This window comes from Delphinapterus leucas, chromosome 10 (genome assembly GCF_059928025.1).
Source record: "Delphinapterus leucas isolate spDelLeu-1000000601 "Yukka" chromosome 10, BTC_Dleu_Yukka2, whole genome shotgun sequence".
NCBI lineage: Eukaryota > Metazoa > Chordata > Mammalia > Artiodactyla > Monodontidae > Delphinapterus > Delphinapterus leucas.
Window position 1 is genome coordinate 96799672 of NC_143138.1, and position 19093 is coordinate 96818764.

The 19093-nt window shown below is 54.8% G+C and overlaps 1 protein-coding gene across 1 annotated transcript in view; it reads right to left on the reverse strand.

The window, feature by feature from the left end:
* Positions 1–321: 321 nt before the first annotated feature.
* SSUH2 (ssu-2 homolog) overlaps positions 322–19093 on the reverse strand; it is a 31530-nt gene continuing 12758 nt past the window's right edge. Inside the window, exons 2-12 of the mRNA XM_089919584.1 lie at positions 18379–18477; positions 18055–18136; positions 16386–16515; positions 14932–14992; positions 13717–13841; positions 12604–12666; positions 10910–10995; positions 9532–9624; positions 9033–9138; positions 7205–7312; positions 322–2655 (exon numbers count right to left, since the gene is read on the reverse strand). Of these exons, the coding sequence (XP_089775710.1) occupies positions 2509–2655; positions 7205–7312; positions 9033–9138; positions 9532–9624; positions 10910–10995; positions 12604–12666; positions 13717–13841; positions 14932–14992; positions 16386–16515; positions 18055–18136; positions 18379–18477 (1100 nt within the window). The 3' untranslated portion in view covers positions 322–2508. The remainder of the gene's footprint in view (positions 2656–7204; positions 7313–9032; positions 9139–9531; positions 9625–10909; positions 10996–12603; positions 12667–13716; positions 13842–14931; positions 14993–16385; positions 16516–18054; positions 18137–18378; positions 18478–19093) is intronic.

Here is a 19093-nt window from a genome sequence, read left to right on the forward strand (position 1 = left end):
ATTCATACACATGCTTGTAACCACTACCGCCATCTTGCCTCTTAGGCAGCCTCATCTTGTAAAGCCACCTGACTCACATGGATTCTTTCCTTATCCTCTGCTTACAGACAGCCTCTCCTCCCATCCTGTAGTCTCAGGGCAGAGACATCAGATCCGTGGGAAACCCTCACCAAGGCCTGAGTGGCTCCGGCCGCCAGGCAGAGGCCCAGCGTCTGCCAGTGACTAGTAAAGAACAGAGCTGGTGCTCTCCTTTGGCAGGGCCATAAAGAAACAGCCAGCCGCTTGAGGCTCACATCCTTCTACAGCAAAACTGAATCGGGACCAGAGCCACCTTCTGCAGTGGCCTGTTTGGGGGTTACAGCTGCCCTTGCATTCTGTTCTCTGCCCTCCAGGGACTTCAGCTGGGTCTGGGCCTACCAGCAACAGCCAACTCAGCCCTAGGATAACAGGCAGAAAGAGCAAATTAAGTCAGATCCTGGCTGCAGCAAAGGTCATAAAAACAGACAACACTGCAGGGGAAACCACGCAACAGTTATCAAAGAGCCGGAGGACCCAGTAACCATCTGGGATTTTGCCAGAACCACCAGAACTAAGGGGCCCTATGGCTGGTGGCTCACTGAGGCTCAATTAGAACAGTGTCCCAATGACCCACTTTATTCCAGCCAGATTTTCTTGCTGGGTCCAGCTCACATGCCAACAGCGTGTACGGGCCACGTGGCCTCAACCCGAACATACGCGAGGCTCCCTTTTTACCCTAAAATGACATTTAGACATAACCCACTTACAGACCATTTTAAAAAAGCAATTTAATGCCCAAACGGAAACATAAAGGAGAAATAAGAAGAAAGCAGTGTTTTAATACATGTATTTCAATCTGTGAGGCTCAAGCACAGCGGCCCGTGGAACCCCAATGAAGGCGTCAGAGTTCCAAGTTTGTACTTGAGAGAAGGGAGAGGATCAGAAGCCGTTTCAAACAAGACGCACCAGAAAATCAAAGAACAGAGGCGAACACCAAATAAAAACCCGCACTGCATTAAGTAATAACCGACGAGAGCTTGCAGAAGTAATTTCTCCACGAGTGTCAGCGGGGCATCTGCCAGCCATGCAGCACGTGGAATGCCACTGCACTGCACTGATGTCCCCGAGCACTGCGGGATGCCCCGCTTTCCTGGGCTCCGTCCACCAATGATGGCAACAGCCAAAAACCGTCCCCTCCATTTGTACGAGGCCCCAGGGGAATGGCCTCAGACCACCCCTCCCCCATCTGAGCCTCCCCCAACCAGGCCTCTTATGTCCACGTGCTTCTACCCTATGGGGGACGAGGGCTGCAGGCCAGCAGGAGCTTGGGGATCAAGAGGGTACGGACTGGCCCTCCTGGGGTGTAGCACTCCCCTTCCGGGTGGGGGCAGGCATTGTAAGATGACAGGGACATCCGGTTACTCACAATCAGGTACACGGTGGCTCACGCAGCCCCCGAACCACCCCTCCAAAGCTAACCGGGCATTCAGTGTGCAGGGTGTCCCCTCCACCCACCCAGCCTCACTGCACCAGGTGGGAGTTCCTGCCTGGGACTGGGTACACAGGACATCCAGGTCACCTTCTACTCGGTGCTCAGGTTCCAAGGTCAGCACGTGATGTAAGAACCTGCATATATCCAAAACCACTCTCTAAAATTTACCCATGCACAGGCACCATGTTAGAGATTAGCATACAGACCCTTGGTCTATCCAACACAGCGGGTTTGTTCTCCAGTCTGGGAACAGATCTCTGTCTCTTTAATTGGGGCACACATGTGGGGTGCTTACCCTGAGAGCCGCCATGCTGTGAGGAAGCCCACGCCGCATGGGGAGGCCACATGTAGGTGTTCCAGCCGAAAGCCGCCATCGACCACCAGGTATCTGGGTGAACCAGCCTTCAGATGATTTCAGCGCCCCTGCCCTTGAGCCACCCCAGCCTCTGATACTTCCAGGTGAGGCACCAGACATCATGGAACAGAGATAAGCCATCCCACCATGGCTATGTCTGAATTCCTGACCCACAGAATGAGGAGTAAAATGGTGTACATTTTTGCCTCAGTGCACTATTTGGTGTGCATAAGAGGCAGCTAATTTCTGTCTATCTTTCAACATTTCAGAATCACTCAGCTCCACAAAAGGCCCAGACTAGCAGAGACACACCAGAACTGAGACTGACCGAGGGAAAAGTAAAATCAACCCCACGCTCAATCAGGGCTTTAGTTCACAGGCCAGAGGCAAAGCCCCCGCTGCTTAAGTTATTTCTCCTAAAGCAATGTGTGTAGATGAATTCTTGTAGGTTAGACACGTGATAGATTCCGCCAGACGGGCTCCAGAAGGACTTGCAGCTTGACAGAGGAGCTGAATTCTCTGGAAGGACACACCAGGGTTTGCATGCAATTGTCCAGAGGAGCCAACAGTGAGTCAACTCAGAGACCTCGGCCAATCTCCTGGGCAAACGTGAGTGGCGGGCTCTGGGGGCAGATGTGCGATGTCAGATGATGGTGCAGCCACAGCAGTACCTCTCGGGGTAATCCACCACGTACACTTTGTGGTCGGTGCCGTAGATGTAGTAGACGTAAGTCTTTCCTTGGTACCAGTAACGAACTTCCGTGAGGGGGACCAGTTCAATGGTCTGGCGCTGAGGAAACAATTGGCCAAGAAAAACCTCAGGGTTCTGTTCAAGTCACTCACCTGCTCAAGAACCTCCAGTAGCTCCCTACTACCTGTGAAATGAAGTTCAGGCTCTGGACTTGGCGTTTTGGCTCCAACCTGCCTCCTAGATGTATCTCTTACTACACTCCTTCACATACCCTAAGCTCTGGCCCAAACCGACTTCTCATCTTTAACCACCACCTCATTCTCAGTTTCATGAAGCGGAGGGGCAGGGGGGGGGGTGTGTGGCCCACAGGCAATCCCCAGGGGAGTTGCAGGATGTATGGCAATCCACCAGCCGAACAGGACATCTTCCAGAAGTGGTAATTTTTAGATGGCAGGGTGGACAGAGTGGAGTGGAGAAAAGTGGAGGACAAAGTCATTTTAAAAATGTTTCTATTAAAACAACCATGGAGATATTAGGGAATGTATTATGCAATTTGAATTAAATTTTAAGATAAAATGTTGACACCAAAGAAATTCCAAAGTTTGGTGGGCTGCTTCAGGCTATTTTCTCAGACGCTTCCCTCCCCGCATCAGAGTTTTGCATCAACCCTCCTTTGAGAAAAGTCTTTCTCAAGTTTTCCCCTCCTTTCACACATGGGGAAACTGAGGCCCATGGAATTTCAAGCTTGCAAGATCATCCAGGTCAAGCCCCACCTCCTGGCTGGACCTATTTCAGGCTCAAATCTCCTCCCTGGCATCCCTGTCTACTTGAGAGCCCGGGGCACTCACTCCCCCCTGCAGAGGGGTCCTAAATCCCTCGTTCTCTGGCCCCTTCTCTGAGCACTTACTCAACAATCTTCCAAAATCACGGGACAGTGAACAGAATGCCATGCCGCCTCGGAGCTGACACTGACTCCTGCTGAGACACCCAGGTCATTGGCTTTGGCACTGATTTGTTACGGAAAACTACGGGTGTAACCCACAGAACAAAGTGACTCCTCAGCCCCAGCAAAGCTTTCTCGGGACGCACCGTGGGCCAGGCTCGGTGCCCAAACCCTAAGTCCTTGTGCACAAGCTGCTCCCCTGTCCCAGACTCGGATGTGGGGACCCCAACCCCAGAGGGAGGTGGTGTGCTTGGCCCAGGGTCAGAGCCTCCTACTTACAGGAAGATCCCCTCCTTGGGAAAAGAGCCCAAGTCCTCTCGTGGGAGATGATGGTCCTGAGGCCCCTGGGGAAAGTGGGGAACAGGCCGGGAGAGGATGTTGAGCAGAGGGCTCCCTACGCTGGGAGGTGCGGGTTGGAGGGGTGGCAGAGGGAGTGACACTGTAGCAGGAGGCGGGGGACTCAGCGTCAGGGCGTGCACCTCCCATGAAGCCGTCTGCGTGACCTCCCACTTCCTCTCTCTGGGCCTCCGTTTCCTCATCTGTGAAATGGGTACAAAAACTTCTATATCATGGAGTTGTTGAGAAAACCAAATGAGACGGTGAGACTGAGTTTTCTCCGTGTGCCGGAGAGTGGCCTCCAAGGGGGATAACTACAGAAAGAAAAGGTAGACGATCCCTCTTGCTATGTTGGTACAGGAGACCCAACATGGGAACCACGGGGCAAGAGGGGAGGGGAGCCAACCTCTGCTCAGAAAGCCTGGGCCGCAGGTCAGACCACTCTTGTTTCCAAACTCTTCTACTACCCGACACAGAGCAAAACCACAGCAGCCCCACCCCACGTGCCTCCATTTGGATTCTAAAGGTCTCCAGGTTGGAGACCACAGGTTGGCCAGGACATCAACGGCCATCCAGCGGTCATCTCGTAATCGGACGTATATCTGCTGGTGCCCCTTGACTGTGCCCCTGGGATGAGCAGATTCCAGGTCTGAGAGGAGGGGCCGGGGCCCCGCGTGTGACAGCTGGCCCCTCACTGGATTCTACTCGCTAACTTCCCAACCCTGAACAAAATATCAGCATGAACCTTTGTCTGTAGATCCTGGGCCCAAGGACAATTTAGGACAAAGAGTCACAGAAGTGGCCTCTTCTCCCTTTACGCTCCCTTTTAAAGAAACATGCACGTCTGCCCCTGGTGCACCCCTCCCTGCTCCAGGTCTGGTCCACAGATGGCTTGTGTCACCTGAAACGGGGCTGTGCCATCAGGGAAAGCCCAGGAGCCCCAGGGTCTAGACGCAGGCCTGCCGCCAACACGCAGTGTGATCTTGGGCAGTCACTGCCCCTCCGCCAAATGAAGGGTCCAAAAAGGACTCAAAATTATCAGCCTCAGCAGCAGAAACGTCCCAGGAGAAGCACCTGTGTCCGGAAGCTGCTGCAATCATGCCTTGTCCTCCGGCCAGTCCTACAGTAGTCCTACAGTACACAGCTCACTACTGGGCGGTCTTCACTGTAATGCCCACCAGACTGTACCAGGGCTGCAGGAGCAAGGCCCCTTAGAGACTGGGCTGGGGTCCTCCGTGGATGGGGCTGAAGAACAAATGTCAGCTCCAGGCAAACAGCCGCTGAGGTATGGCTGACACTCAGAGCGCCACTACCCTCACCGCCCCCTTGTCTGACCCTCTTCCTGTTCCGGCTCCCCCACCCCTTTACCTGTTTCCCCTGGGAGCCCTTCCTTAACAAATGTCTTGGGCTTCCCTGGTGGCACAGTGGTTAGGAAGCCGCCTGCCAATGCAGGGGACACAGGTTCGAGCGCTGGTCCAGGAAGATCCCACTCACCGTGGAGCAACTAAGCTCTGAGCCTGTGCTCTAGAGCTCATGAGCCACAACTACTGAGCCCATATGCCACAACTACTGAAGCCTGCATACCTAGAGCCCATGCTCCACAACGAGAAGCCACCGCAATGAGAAGCCCGCGCACCGCAAAGACCCAAAGCAGCCAAAAATAAAATAAATTGATAAAAAATAAAACAAACAAAAATGACTTGCACACGGATCCTCGTCTCAGAGCTGCTTCTGCGGAGCCCAACCTAAGGTAAGGTCCAACCGCGCCCATTTTACAGATGAGGACATCAAGGCCCGTGAATGGAAGGGCCAGGAGCCATGACTATGTGCCAGAGCTGGGAAGCAGGACATAACCTGGGAAGTGACTCGCCCCTGCAGTGTCTGCCAGGCGAAAAGGGCGCTACCTCGTCCGGCTGATAGCCCTGCAAACCTACGCTGGCTTTCAGAGTCGCTTGTGTGCCTTGAGTGCGGCAGATAATAACATTTCCCTTGGAGTTGGGAAATCTGAGTTCTACTCCCGGGCTCTTCCACTGAAAAGCTGTGTGACCTTGCCTAAATTACTTCCACTGTCTGGGCTTCCTCTGATTTATCGGCAAAGTCATGGGTTTGGACTAGACCAGGGGTAGCCGAGGATGCCCACAGGCCAAAGCTGGCCCAGCAGCCCATACAGTGCTCTTAGCATTTTTTAAATTTTGCTTTCAATATTGAAAAACTGGAAGATTTCATGTAAAAATGTGTATTTCAGAAGGTCTGAAATCTCTGCCCCTGCACTGCACAGAGCTGAGGGGAGGTGGGGCCCTTTGGATAAGGGGGCCTCCTACCCACAGCACCCCCCACCCAGGCCTTTCAGTTTGCAGTGCCCCCATTTCATCCTCTCTGAGGTGCATTCCAGCTCCAAGACGGTCATTATTAATTTTAAATTAAATGCATCCTTTTCTCTCCTGCAAACAGGGTAATCGTGCAGGACGAGAAGCGGAATACTCATTGCAAAGGGAACGGAAGGCACAGGGACATTTTGAGCACCGGGTTCCACGCACTTAAAGCAAATGATCTCATCCCTACCAAGCCCTCTGAGGCGGTAGTAATATCTCTTTTTCACGGGTGAGAAACTGAACTTCAGGAAGGCGTTTGTAGCTGGCCCGGGACCACTCTGGGACGTGGAAGAGCCAGGATCTGCGCCCAGTTTGTAAGACTCGGACCCCCGACAGAGCCCTCACGGAGCTCAGGCGCTGGGCTTTCCCTTGCCAACCCCCCGCCCCATCTTCCATCCCCGTTTCCTTTACCCCCGTCGCCTGCCGCACACGCCCCGCCCACCGCGGCTCCTGGGGACGCGACGGGCACCACCGCCACCTAGTGGCCATCAGGATAACAGCCGCACAGCAGCGCGGGCCGTCAGCCCTGCCCTTGGGGGCCTGGGATTTGGGAAGTGCCCCGGGGGGCCGGACGCTGGGTTCCAAACCTGCCTTGCACCCTATATCTCGAGCTTTCCCTCCCCTTCCCTGAATACCGGGGGAGTGAGAATCGAAACGACACTGAGCCACATTCCTGCGTGAAACCCTGTAAGCTCCCTGTCGCTCGCAGGATATAACAGTCCAAACTTCTCCCCGTGGCCTTATGTCTGACCAGCCCTGCTCTCTGACCTCCGGTCACTCTGGCCCCACGTCAGTGCCTAGTACCTCTGCGCTCCTCCGAGTGGGGCTCCACCCCTCCCCCCCCTTCTGCCCTGCCACTCTCAAGAAGGAACCTCCCCACAAAGGGAGGGGCGCGTTCCCTCCTTTACGTCCACGGGGACAGTGTCCTGGAGCCCCAGCAGACCCGGCACCTCACCTTCCACCAGCCCCGGTCCCCACCCCACCCCCCTTAGCTCACCTGCTGCAGGACGCGGGCTCGGGAGGCCAGCGCAGCGCTGTGCTCGGCGATACCCCGCTGGGAGGCCAGAGAGATTTCCCGCAGGGGGAAGTCCACGATGGGGTACACCTGGGGGGAGACGCAGACCACCTGACCCGGAGCCTCAGCACCTGGAGCCTTGGAGGGCTGATGGGAGCACGAGGCCAGAAAGGGACGGGCCCGGGCCAGGGGCGAGCGGGATGGGTGGGGCTTGTTAAACCCAAGCGGACCATTGATCATCCACCTTATAGCGTCGGGAACTCCAGCCAATAAACGAGGGCCGTAGACAGACTACCCGCCCACCCGGCGCGCCTTCCCTGCTGCCTAACTCAGGCTAGGATTGGGCACAGGGCTTCCTAGAGGGGTGATGCCTGAAGTGAGCCTTTAGAGAGCCTAGTGATTGGGGCAAAGAAAGGAAGCTGAGGACTATTATGAAGCCATAAAGAAGGAATTCCTGCCATTTTCAACAACATGGATGGAAGAGAGCATTATGTTAAGTGAGATAAGTCAGAGAAAGATACACACCCTATGATCTCACTTACATGTGGAATTAAACACAAACTCCTAGATACAGAGAACAGATTGATGGTTTCCAGAGATGGGGATTGGAGGGGTGGACAAAAGGGGTGAAAGGGGGTCAATTGGTACAAACTTCCAATTATGAGATAAATAAGTCTTGGGAGTGTGAAGTACAGAATGGTAACTACAGTTGATAATACTGGATTGGATATTTGAAAGTTGCTGAGAGTAGCTCATAAAAATGTCTCATCACAAGAAAAACCATTTTAACTGTGTGGTGATGGACGTGAACTGGATTTATTGTGGTGATGATTTCACAGTAATATACAAATATCAAATCATGATATACACCTGAAACTAATAAGCCAATCTGAAACAGCTACATACTGTTAAAAAAAAAAGAAGGAAGGAAGGGTGGGAAGAAGAAAGGGAAGAAAGCAAAACCAAAAAAAACTGTCTGAGGATGTCCCATAAAGGCCAAATTCCCTTCCCAGGCCGACAGCAGGGAACCACAGATCTTTTCTGTAAAGGGCCAGAGTAAATACTCACGTTTGAAGGCCATAGGGTCTCTGTCTCGACTACTCACCTCTGCCCTCGAAGCACGATAGCAGCCACAGACAATACATAAACAAGTGGGCTGTGCTCCAATAAAACTTTATTTATAAAAGCAGGCCAAGGGCCGGAATTTGCCAACTGCTAGTGTACAAGACCCTCCCTGATCTGGCTGCTGGCACCTGTCATGTCTTAGCTCCTTGCTCCGCCCAGCTCGCTGCCCTCCAGCCTCCTGCCCTCTGCCGCTCCTCGAGGCCTCTGTCGTGCTGCTTCCTCTGCTGGACACCCTGCCACACCATCCACTCCCCCACTGCACTGCTCTCCACGACCGACACCCTGCCCCTTCCTGTCTCTCTACCTCCCTTGTGTATTTCTCAATGGCTGACAGTGTGGTGAAAATGCTCTTATTACCCTGTCCCTCACCGACTGTGAGATCGGAGGGCAGAGATTCTGTTTTATGGTATCCCCATGGCCTAGAATGGTGCCTGGTATAGGAGGAGGGTCTCAAGATTTGTCCAAGGGAAGGAGGGAGGAAAAGAGGGAGAGAAAATGAACAGGGGAAGAAAGGAGGGTTGAATATGTAAAGTTCAAGACAGAAACTGCCCCATGGGGTCCCAGCAGCCTCTGTCCCCGCCCAGCCTTTCTGAATGAATGCATCGCCTGCAGAACCAGAAGACCCGGCCTCACAGGTGGAGGAGGGACCCAGCTCCCTTTAGGGCGGTAGCAAAGCCCTCCTTACCATCGTGTTTTCATCCTTAAAGAGCGTCTCTCCTCTGGCTTTAGCAAGCAGGTCCCCAGGGCAGTCCAGCTGGTGCTCAGACACAAACTCAAACAGGCTGTTCTTCCTGGAAGTGAAGAGGATGAGAGACACAGCCCGGGGGTCGGGTTAAGAACCTGGGTTTGGAATCAGGCAGATAGGGGCTGGACAGCTTGCCGTGCTACCGGTGGGACCTTGGGAAAGTGCTTTAGCCTCTCTGGGCCTCAGCATTCTCACGCGTAAGATGGAAAACTAGTAAAGTACAGGCAGTTCTGTTCTAGCAAGGTACCCGATAGGAGAAACCCTTAATGCGTGGGAGCTTCCCTGATGTGGGGCCTTAGGACCCTGGGATTCCGTCTCTCCCAGCAGGTCCCTGCACTGTGAAAGCCCCAACCAAGTGGAGCTTCTCTGCAGAAACCAATCCAGGCCACGTCCCCCCCGGCCACCCCGCCAGGCCACGGCATTGAGAGGTGCCACGTACCACACGATGACCAGCTGGAGGAAGTGCAGCAGTTTCTTCTCGCCCTTGCAGGTGGCACAGGTCTTGTTCCCCCTCCCTGAGCATGTGCTGCATCTGAGAGGGGCCCCATCAGTACCACTCAGATGGTCGTGGTGTCCCAGTGGCTCCGGAGGCCCCTGCCTCACATCCTTCCTCATAGAGGTGCACTGTGGTGGGCATGGATTGCTTCCACGTGCCCACCATCTAGACCTCCCGCTCCTCGTAGCAGTGCCCCAATCTCCCTTTGGAGACATGGTTTGTGGGCTTGCCCCCATCCCTTCTATGACCAGCTTGGGACCTCAGCCTGGCCAATCAGAGCATTCCATCTCTCTGGCCATAGTGGCTGATACAGAGATTGACACATGACCCAGGTGAGTGCACTGAGATCCACCCCACAACTTTTGCTGGAACTATCAGGAAAGGGCCATCCTTTTCCACTGAGGTCACCAAGCTTGGAGCTGCTGGTGGCCTCCTCTGCCACCACAGGAGACAGCCTGCCTGAGGATGAAGCCAACATGGGACAGAGGCAGATTCCTGGTGACATTGTTTAAGCACCTGGATCCAGCTGTACCTGAAGTCATCCCAGAAATCTATTCCTCGACTTTTCCATTACATGGGCCTATAAATTTACTCTTTTGCTAAAGCCAGTTTGAACTGGAGTTCTTTTACTTGTAAGTGAAAGAAATCTAAGTTTCTTTCCAAATCAAAGAGCTCCTTTACCAACCACAGGTGGCAGGTCCACCAAAGCTTTGCCATCTGGCGTGTTAGAAGGATGGCCTGGGCCTGGATGAGCCACAGGTATCATTAACCCAACACAACTTTGAAGAGTTTCACTCCTCATGGTTTCTTGTTTCCCTTTAAAGATTTATAAATACATGAAAGGACATCAAGCCCAAAAGGCAGCAACCCACTGTTTGCAAAGCCCTGTGAACAGGCACTTTGTTTAGTCAATCAACCAACCTTCCTTCACTCTTCCTCCATTTAGTCCCTGCAATGGGTTATAAATAAGGGTTTGCCCGGGCCCGGATCCTCAGAGAGATAAGAATCTCACCTTGGGTGCTCTTCTGTATTCACTTCCCCTCCACGTGAGCACGAAGCGGTCTCCTCTCTTAACCCACGGCCTCCCTTCCTCCCTGCAGACCCTCGTACCTCCCCCCGCCCCCGACCCACAGATTGCTTGATGGGCTCCACTTGGTCTCGAGAAACACTCACTGAGGTGACAGGGCACCTACAATGCACAGAGCTCTGGGGACGCAGGGGTGACAAGACAGTGCACCCGCTTGCCTTCCTGAGGGCAGGCAGTAAAAAGCAAGAACGCCCGTGAGAGCACTCAGCTCGGGGCCGGGGAGCCCCGTCTTACCTCTGCCTGCCGGACCCCGAGCACATCTGACACCGCCGGGCGGGCCTGGCTCTGCGCTTGGCCCGGCTGCATGAGGGGCACCGCACCTGCGGACACACGTGGCCTCAGCCCTCACCCACCTCCCGGGGAGCAGGCAAAGGGCAACCTGAGACCTGGCTCCAAGCCAGCCTGTGACCTTCCCCAAGCTGTCACTTCCCTACTTGCTCTCCCTGGGCCTCGCCCCTTGTCTGTAAACTGCAGTGTATCTTTGGACCCCTCCAGTTGTAGCTTCAGAGACTCTGCATCCTCACATCCCTGTTTCTCCTGAGACCTCAGCCTCTCCTGCTCTTCTCTCAACCCCATGCCCCTTGGGACCGTCCCCTGACCAAACAGCCACGGCCGGGGCTGGGGGAGAGGGGCAGGCTGGCCCTCTCTGGTGCTGGAGAAGCCCCCAGAGATGGACCAGGCTATGCCCTCACAGCGGGCTTGGGGTGCGCTCCGGAGACATTCCAGGGAAAGCCTGAGGGACAAGGGGGTAGGAGGAGGAGGGGCGGGAGGGAGCAGCAAAGGCCACCAGCAAAGGCCATCGGAGGACACAGAGCAGGTGCAGCCGCCGCGGAGCCCCACGGTGGGTGCGGAGCGGGTAGAGGGACGAGCAAGCAGCAGGCGGAAGGTGGGTGCAAGGGCGCGTGGGCAGAGAGAGGACAGAGGAGGCCGGTTCACTGCAGCAAGTGGTCAGTGTGTGTCCAAGGGGTTAGGCACAAACGGGGAGGTGGGGAGAGCTGAGAACACGTGAGGGGCGTGGACTTACTGCCGGGAAGGCTAGTAGCCTAGAGGATCCTGCAAAGGAGGGCCTGGCTGGTGCCGAGGGGCCCGCACGGGGCTCAATAGTATACGTGGTCATCCCCGCCTGGATTTACATCTTCCAGAACCTCACAATGTGACCTTATTTGGAACTCATCTTTGCAGATGTAATTAGTAAAGGTGAGGTCATACTGCAGAAGGGTGGGCCCTACATCCAATGACTCATGTCCCTATGGGAAGCCCGTGAGGAGACAGAGACACACACAGAGAAGCCAGGAAGCAACACGGAGGCAGAGATGGGGGTGAGGCAGCTATAAGCCAAGGACTGCCAGCCGCTGCCAGAAGCCAGGAGGAAGGCATGAGATGGCTCTTAACCCTGCCAACACCTCGGTATTGGACATCCAGCCTCCAGAACTCTTAGGGGAATAAATTTGTTGCTTTAAGCCACCCAGTTTGTGGTCATTTATTACGGCAGCCCCAGGAAGCTAATCCAAGGCCCGAGCGTATTGTGTCCCTCAAAGGCCCTGAACTTCACTTCTCGGCCGGCACTGGCCCCTGCACTACAAGTGCTGGTCACTTGCCAGTCTGCCCCTCGGACAGAGGGTCCCTGTGAGAAGGACCCCAGGTCTCAGTCCTCCTGCACCCAGCAGGTACTCAGTAAATGTTTGTAGGTGGAGGAGAAAAGGAGAGAAGAATGAAAATCATAAACCATCAAAGTGAAATAAGGTCAATAGAGACCACCCACTCCAACATTCCCGTTTCACAGATAGGAAGATGGAGGCCCGGAGAGGGAGGATGACTTGTCGGAGGGCCCACTGTTGGCGCAGGGAGCCCCAGGCTGCCAGCCCAGCCCTCCATCCCCACATGGCCCTGCTCCACATCACGTACTCACCAACGGCCACGTGACTCACCGTGCCGGCCCCGTGGCAGCTGCTGCACTTGTAGCGCCCATGCCCGTGGCATCTGTGGCATTCCTGAGAGTGAACGCTCTCCTTGGTCTGGTTTTCCAAGTACCAGCAGCTCCTGGTTTCACCAACCCCACCCCCATGATGTCAGCATCCCACGTCGAGGTATAACAGTTCAGGCCATGGTGGGAAGATGACCATTTGTGACTAGGCTTCCAAAGGGCCTTGAACACCAAGCCAAGGCACATTACCATCTCCTCGGAGCCTCAGCCCAGTCGGTCCTGGACGCTAAGACGAGGAGACCAGGTCTCCGACTCCCACGCCCTAATTCACACTCCCAGGCTAAACCACAAAAGCCAGTACCCTTTGCCCGTTAGGTGGCTAAAGTGGTCTTTGGGAATAGAAGCCATAAAAAAACAGAGGGTGTTTTTGCAAAAGGCAGCAAGCGAGCTACTGGAATTCAATGGCTGAATCAAAACAGCTTTTCCACCCTGGAGAACAGGATGAAACACTTTCTTGATCTCTCAAAGTCCTCTTCGTCTTATGATGCTATGAAAACTCAGAGGGTAAAATGACACACTTGAATCAAGTTCTAAAGTGAAAACAAGGCAGTTAATTAGATGAGCACATAACATAAAACATCGCAGCTGTGGTTTTGTAACACATTAGGTTACCCTCACTACCTGTCCTGATTATATTTCTGAAAAACAGCATGGATGTCAAATTCTACTCCCCTAATGACTTCCATAAAAAAAAAATCCCAGTGATGCTTTAATTTTATTTTATATGTTTCATTCAGCTGTTTCCCAACAGGTCAAAAAAATTAAAAAGACAAAAACCCTCAGATGGTCTAGGAATGTGAATGCTCGCTATTTAAATCTGGTGACAATTTCGTACCATCCTGTTGCTATGTGAACGCTCCCTAATTTGCACGGAATTTCATATGGGACTACATCCCATACGCTGGGTTTTCTTAGAATTCTGCTTATTTGATGGGCAAGGAATAAACCACCAGCCTGGATTTGGGGTTTCCTTTTTAAAAGGATAAAGTTTGAAGAAACTACGGTGCCCGGAAAACCAGCTCCGAGAGAAGGGCAGAGACTCCAATGAACACATTACCTTGACCAACGATGAGTGAGGGACTTGGAACTTCCTGGTATCTTCCTGAAACATCGGGGGAACCTGGACCTTGATGTCCCAAAGCCTAGGGGAGGTGCCTCTTTGTGGCCCATCCACGGAGTGGTCTGACAGAGAAAGGGGCTGTTCAAAGAGCAGCAAACAGCTGCAAGGACCAGCCTTCATTTATTCACCACATAGTACGGAGCCTCCACCTGGTGCCAGGCGTTAAGCTAGAACCTGGGGCCGAGGGACTGGTAGGTAAGGGTCCCCTTAGAGCCTGTTGTTAAGCAGCCAAGCGTCGGAGTTGAACAGACCCGGCTGACTCCTGCTTCTTGTACTTCCTGGCTGCGGAACTCGACACCAGCTCCTCCACCTATATATACCTCTCTGCCCTGCAATCCTCTCCTCTCTAACCAGGGATAACGGTGGCACCTACCATGGAGAACGGTAGTAAAACTGAACAGCAGAAGGCATACCAAAGCTTAGCCCAGGGCTGGTACATGCCGAGGGATCAATAAACCAGGATTGTCATCACTACTGTCACCATCCCCACCATCTTCTTTCTCCTCCTCCGTTCAAGGAGAGAGACTACATCACAATACAACAGAATATGACATGGTAAGTGCTTTGGACAAGAGCTGCATAAGGCGTTCTGAAAAACTCAGAAGACTGACTCATTCTGCTGGGGAGGGGACAGCAGGGAAGAAATCCTCAAAGGCTTCATAAAAGAGGGGACCCTTGAGCTAAGTCTCGAAGGATGAACCAGAAAACAGGTAGGGCACAGAGCTTCCCACAAAGAGAGCCTTAAGCCTCTAGGGGGTCCAGCAGAGGCGGCACGGCACACTGAACGGGGTGGGGATCTAGAGACTCGGGGAGGTGCTGGGGGTGGCCCAGGAGGCAGGTAGACGCCCGAGCACAGTGGCTGCCTTTGCAGTCTGGCCCCGTGTGGCAGCACCACGGTGGCCAAACGCAAACACTAGACTTTTGCAGGACCTCCTGCAAGCCACTTCCTGGACAGGAAGCGTCTGCTAACGTCAGCCCTGGAAGGTCTCCAGGAGGAAAGGCCACCCTCTCTTTTTATGGGGGATGGGAAACTGAGGCTCCGAGCAGCAGATCATCTTCCTCGGGGTTGGTGGCTAAGCCAAGTCCTGACATTCTCCACCAATCCCTGCCATATTCACTCCGAATTAAACTGATTTCAGACAACTCACTTACTGGTAAAGGGCTGAAAAGTCCATTCACTTATCCTGGATTCACTGAAGGTTTCTAGTCGATACTACAAAGGAAAAATAGTGTGTTCACACTCGTGTCCTTAGGAAGACAGAGCCTCATGAGAAAGGATGAAGCTCCCCACCCCTGGGCTCAGCAGGGAGAACAGAAGTTCCCAAGCACGGCCAGCGCCCGAGGGCTGCTCAGAACAGGCTGGCAGCAGCGAGGACTCGTGTCGCAGATGCCCTGGGACATATCTGCAGGGGGTCATTTAACCCCAGGAAATCTCCCCTGACAGACACACCACAGGGCACCTTCAGTATAACGTGTATAATTTCTTTATACACAGAAATGGTCTATGAGGCAAGTTTTTCTTTTTGCGGTACACAGGCCTCTCACTGTTGTGGTCTCTCCCGTTGCGGAGCACAGGCTCCGGACGCACAGGCTCAGCGGCCATGGCTCACGGGCCCAGCCGCTCTGTGGCATATGGGATCTTCCCGGACCGGGGCACGAACCCGTGTCCCCTGCATCGGCAGGCGGACTCTCAACCACTGCGCCACCAGGGAAGCCCTATGAGGCAAGTTTTGAAGCAAAAATTGCCCTCTGACAGATGGAGGCTGCTGGAATCAGCCACTCCGAGCACCCCTGGGGGAATGTATCTGCCTGAGGTCGAGATCCTCCTTCTTGATCCTCATCCACAGGATCTCGGACAACGCCCGGCTCCTCCTTTTCCACGTGAGGAAAGGGATGCTCAGAGAGGTCAGGTGACTTTCCCAAGGTCACAGAGCTACACAGAGAACTCGTACCTCAAATCCCTGCTCTGACCACTCCCTGTGAGGCTGATTTCTGTGACTGTGTGCCCTCCAGGGGACAGCTATGCCAGTGACACTAGGAAATGTGAACTTAAACTTGTCCCTGTCAAGGCAGAAGGTGACAAAGGTGGGGTCACCTTGTGTGGTCTTGGTACCAAGCACAGGACCTCCCTGGAGCCTCAGGCTTGGGGGTGATGAATAAATACCCCTGGCACAGATGAAACTTGGGGGAGGCAGAGGGAGCTGGGATCAGGGGAGGAGACAGCCCTTTCTAGCCCACCCCTCCAAGAAGCAGGTAAGTTGTGTCTTTAAAAACAGGGCGTTGGTGCCAGCAAACCTGTGTTTGAATCCCAGCTCGGTCACTTCTAGCTGCATGTTTGGGGGCAAGTAACTCCACCTCTCTAAATGTCCAATTCCTCCTAACTGGTGACGATGATACCTACCATGAAGGGTAGCTATGAGGATTCGGTAAGACATATAGGTAATGCGCTATCCATGACGCCTAGGGCATTCGAGCTGTTCTCTGGTGATTGACAACCAAGATTCCTTGCATTATAACTCACTACAATGTCACCGCTATTCACACGCACTGTTCCCCAAGACTCCTTTCTCCCCGGCCTCGCCAGGCGCCCTCCGGCCAGCCCTCACCCTGCGCAGGACCTGCTGCTTCAGCTCCAGGATGACGAGGTCACCGGCGGCCGCACTGCCGTAGCAGCACTTGGAGTCCACGAAGCTGAGGAGGGCTTCCCGGGCCACCTCCTCTGTCACCACGGGGACTCTGGTGGGGACCGAGCAGAGGGGCAGTGGGTCTGGGGAGAGCCTGCGGGCTCACCCAGGCCAGCCAGCCCCCTCACTGTGCTGATGGAAACTAAGGCCCGGAGACAGGGGTCCCCCGGCCGTGTCCACAGCAGTGGTAGAGCCCTCGGGCATCCAGCTGGTGAGCGCATCTCCGGCATCAGGAACTGTGTGAACAGATGCCCAGTGGGAAAGTGGCAGGTCCTTCTAGAGGACAACAAAACCACTTTAGCTGAGGTCTGGAGCTGCGGAGAAGGGCTGATGGGGTCTTAGAGCTCAAATGAAAAAACAGAAACAAAAAACTGAAAGATGAATTATGCCACTTTACAGATAAGGAAAACTGAGGTACAGAGAAGATGTCACACAGCTAGGAGGAGACAGAGTTAGGACTAGACGAGGTTCCTGCCCTCTGGGACCTTGACTTCAGCCAGAGGAGTTGTGAGTAACGCTCAGGGGAAGACCGCAGCCGAGAACCTTCTGACAGTGGCACCCACAGAGACCCGCCATGAGCCCGCTGGACAGCAGTGGTGCAGGCTGGGAGGGCAAACTAGGAAGGACCCTTTCTCGGCCCCCTCTCGGGACACCTCTCCTCCTCCTGGAAGACTCCCCTGAGGCCCAACTGCCCTGTCCCTCCTCGGCAAAGCCCTCCCGCCACCGCCATGAGCTGAGGCCCCTTCCTCCGCCCTGCCCCCCATCTTCACATTCTTCTCCACGGCAGCCTGCCTCCAAATGTAAGCCCTCACCAACACACGCTGTGTGGCCGACACCCCCGGCCCAGCGCACAGAGGGGCCCGTGTGCCCACAGACAGTGCACAGCAGATGGAGGGCGTGGGCGCAACAGTGGCCAGGACGACTCCACAGAAGAAGGGGCGCCTGCAGGCACGCAGGGAGGGCAGCCAGGGAGGAGAAGGGAGGTGGTCCAGGCAGCAGCGGGGCCAGAGGCACCAGGAAGGCACCCTCGACGGCAGGACACGGCTACCCTGGACCCAGCATGGGCACGGCTCCTCCTCCTGTCCGCACAAAGCTGGCCGGACAGCCGGAGCTGTGCCCCGAGTCCTCCAATCAAGCAGACTTTCGGTAAAGGGCAAGACAGGAAATACTTTAGGCTTTGTGGGCCACGTGGCCTCTGTGTCACCACTGAGCTCCTCTGTCACGGTGTAAAAGCAGCCACAGACAGTAAGGAAACAAAAACACATGGCCGTGTGCCAATAAAACCTGATAGACAGAAAGAGGCAGTGAGCTGGATCTGGCCTGGGGGCCGTAGTATGCAACCCCTGATCTAGACTAGAGTTTTCAACCCTGGCTTGGTAGCCAAACAACCTGAAGAGCTTGGAAAAATACACACTCCCAGGCTCCATCCCTGGAGACTCTGATCCACTGGGTCTGGAGTCCTGATGCACTGTCTGGGTTGAAATCTGTGGCCCCTGAGATCCCCGAGGAGGGCTGTCGGGGGACAAAGGTGACCTGAGGATCATCTCGCGTGATCCCGCACAATGGCTCCGTGGGAGCTGCCAGGGCTCACCTGTGTTCCAGAAACGAAGACCAGCACCTTTGTTCCTGGGGCCTCCCCGGGGCCTCCGAAGGTGGGAAGAATATCTGGCATCCTGGGTTCCAAGACCGGCAGCATCCTGGTCGTAAGTGGAGATGGACATGGTCACAGAATGTCCATGGACACAGGGCCTATGCCCCATCCTCCCATTCCCTCCCAATGGCGACAAGGGGCTTCCCAGGGCCCCCAGGGGACAGGGGAGCTCTCCCAGCCCGGCCTGTTCCAGAGATGCCCGCACAACAGCATAAGCCCCAGGAAGAAGCTGCAGGACCCAAGCCCCCAGGGACACAGGCTCACTGTCCCCTTGAAGAAGGCAGTCACAGCTGGGCAGCCTCTCCAGGAGTTCAGCCGGGGGCGCCAGAGGACTCTCGGCCTCGAAGCTGAGGTCCATCACACCTGGGGAAGAACGGGCAGTGCCAAGCCTCGGGGAGGAGGGGGTCGAAGGCGACTCCTGTCAGCTACCTGACGGGTGAGGGCAGGTGCATCGTAAAGAGGCTCACGGTTTCAGTCAGTCTCACTCCGGTCCCCTCACGACACACAACATATTTGTAGGGCGGCCAGCAATGGGGTTGGGGGTATGACAGTAGCAGCGGTAAGAATAATGATGACACAAACATTCGGAAGGGCAGCCCCTATCTGCTGGGCACCTACTCTGTGCTAGTCAGCGGGACAGGTGCGGTAGAAACAGTATCATATTCCCCAGCCCTAGGAGACAGGCACCGAATAACAGATGGGCACACTGCTGCTCCTCTCATCAACAGACAGGTCTCCGTTTCCTCCCCTTGAACCTGGGCAGGCTTGTGACCGCTTCACCAAGGGAACGCAGCAAGCAAAGAAGAGACTGCAGCTCCTACTTCTGGCCTCCTGAAGCCGTCCCTCTTGATGCCTGAGCTGTCAGGTAAGACATTAGGCCATCCCACTGGAGAGGCCACGAGCAAATGCCCTGAGACTACGTGGGGAGGGGCCCAGTGGAGCCTGGCCTTCCAGCCACCCCGCCAAGCCACCAGGAATG